Raw genomic sequence first — 419 nt, 5'->3', positions numbered from 1 at the left:
TAAACAGATGAAACCAAAAGGCAACCATGCACAGACCCCCCCCCCCCCGCCCGCACTCACACTGCTGGTCGGCCGAGAACCGCTGCCCCGGCGGGGAATACTGCTCGTGGTTGAGCGGCTCACGCAGAGGCCGCGCCGAGTCCCGCAGGCACTCTGCTTGCGCCGTCCTGGGAAGTGGAGATCGCTTGAAAAATAGGCTTTTTTTCTGTATTGTAGTTTGTGTACTTTTGCTGCTTCTGTTATTAGGCTTTGTCTATTTTTGATACTCGTTATGACTCAGCAATTCTTCAGTTTTCGACAACAGCTTGCTGCTGCTTGCATCAATAATCAGTAATCTTATAATTTCAGTAATGCTGTAGCATTATCTATCTAATTTCTTCATCAACATGATCAATAATTGTCAATGATATTTCCATTTT

General features: G+C 46.5%; 1 protein-coding gene across 1 annotated transcript in view; it reads right to left on the bottom strand.

Annotated features, from left to right (window-relative positions):
* LOC119593592 (A disintegrin and metalloproteinase with thrombospondin motifs adt-1-like) overlaps nt 1-419 on the bottom strand; it is a 60,261-nt gene that overhangs the window by 10,409 nt on the left and 49,433 nt on the right. The window contains exon 12 of the mRNA XM_037942546.1: nt 61-167. Coding sequence (XP_037798474.1) covers nt 61-167 — 107 coding nt within the window. The remainder of the gene's footprint in view (nt 1-60; nt 168-419) is intronic.

Source organism: Penaeus monodon, chromosome 32, assembly GCF_015228065.2.
Source record: "Penaeus monodon isolate SGIC_2016 chromosome 32, NSTDA_Pmon_1, whole genome shotgun sequence".
Classification (NCBI taxonomy): domain Eukaryota; kingdom Metazoa; phylum Arthropoda; class Malacostraca; order Decapoda; family Penaeidae; genus Penaeus; species Penaeus monodon.
This window is presented reverse-complemented; position numbering and strand designations above follow the sequence as displayed.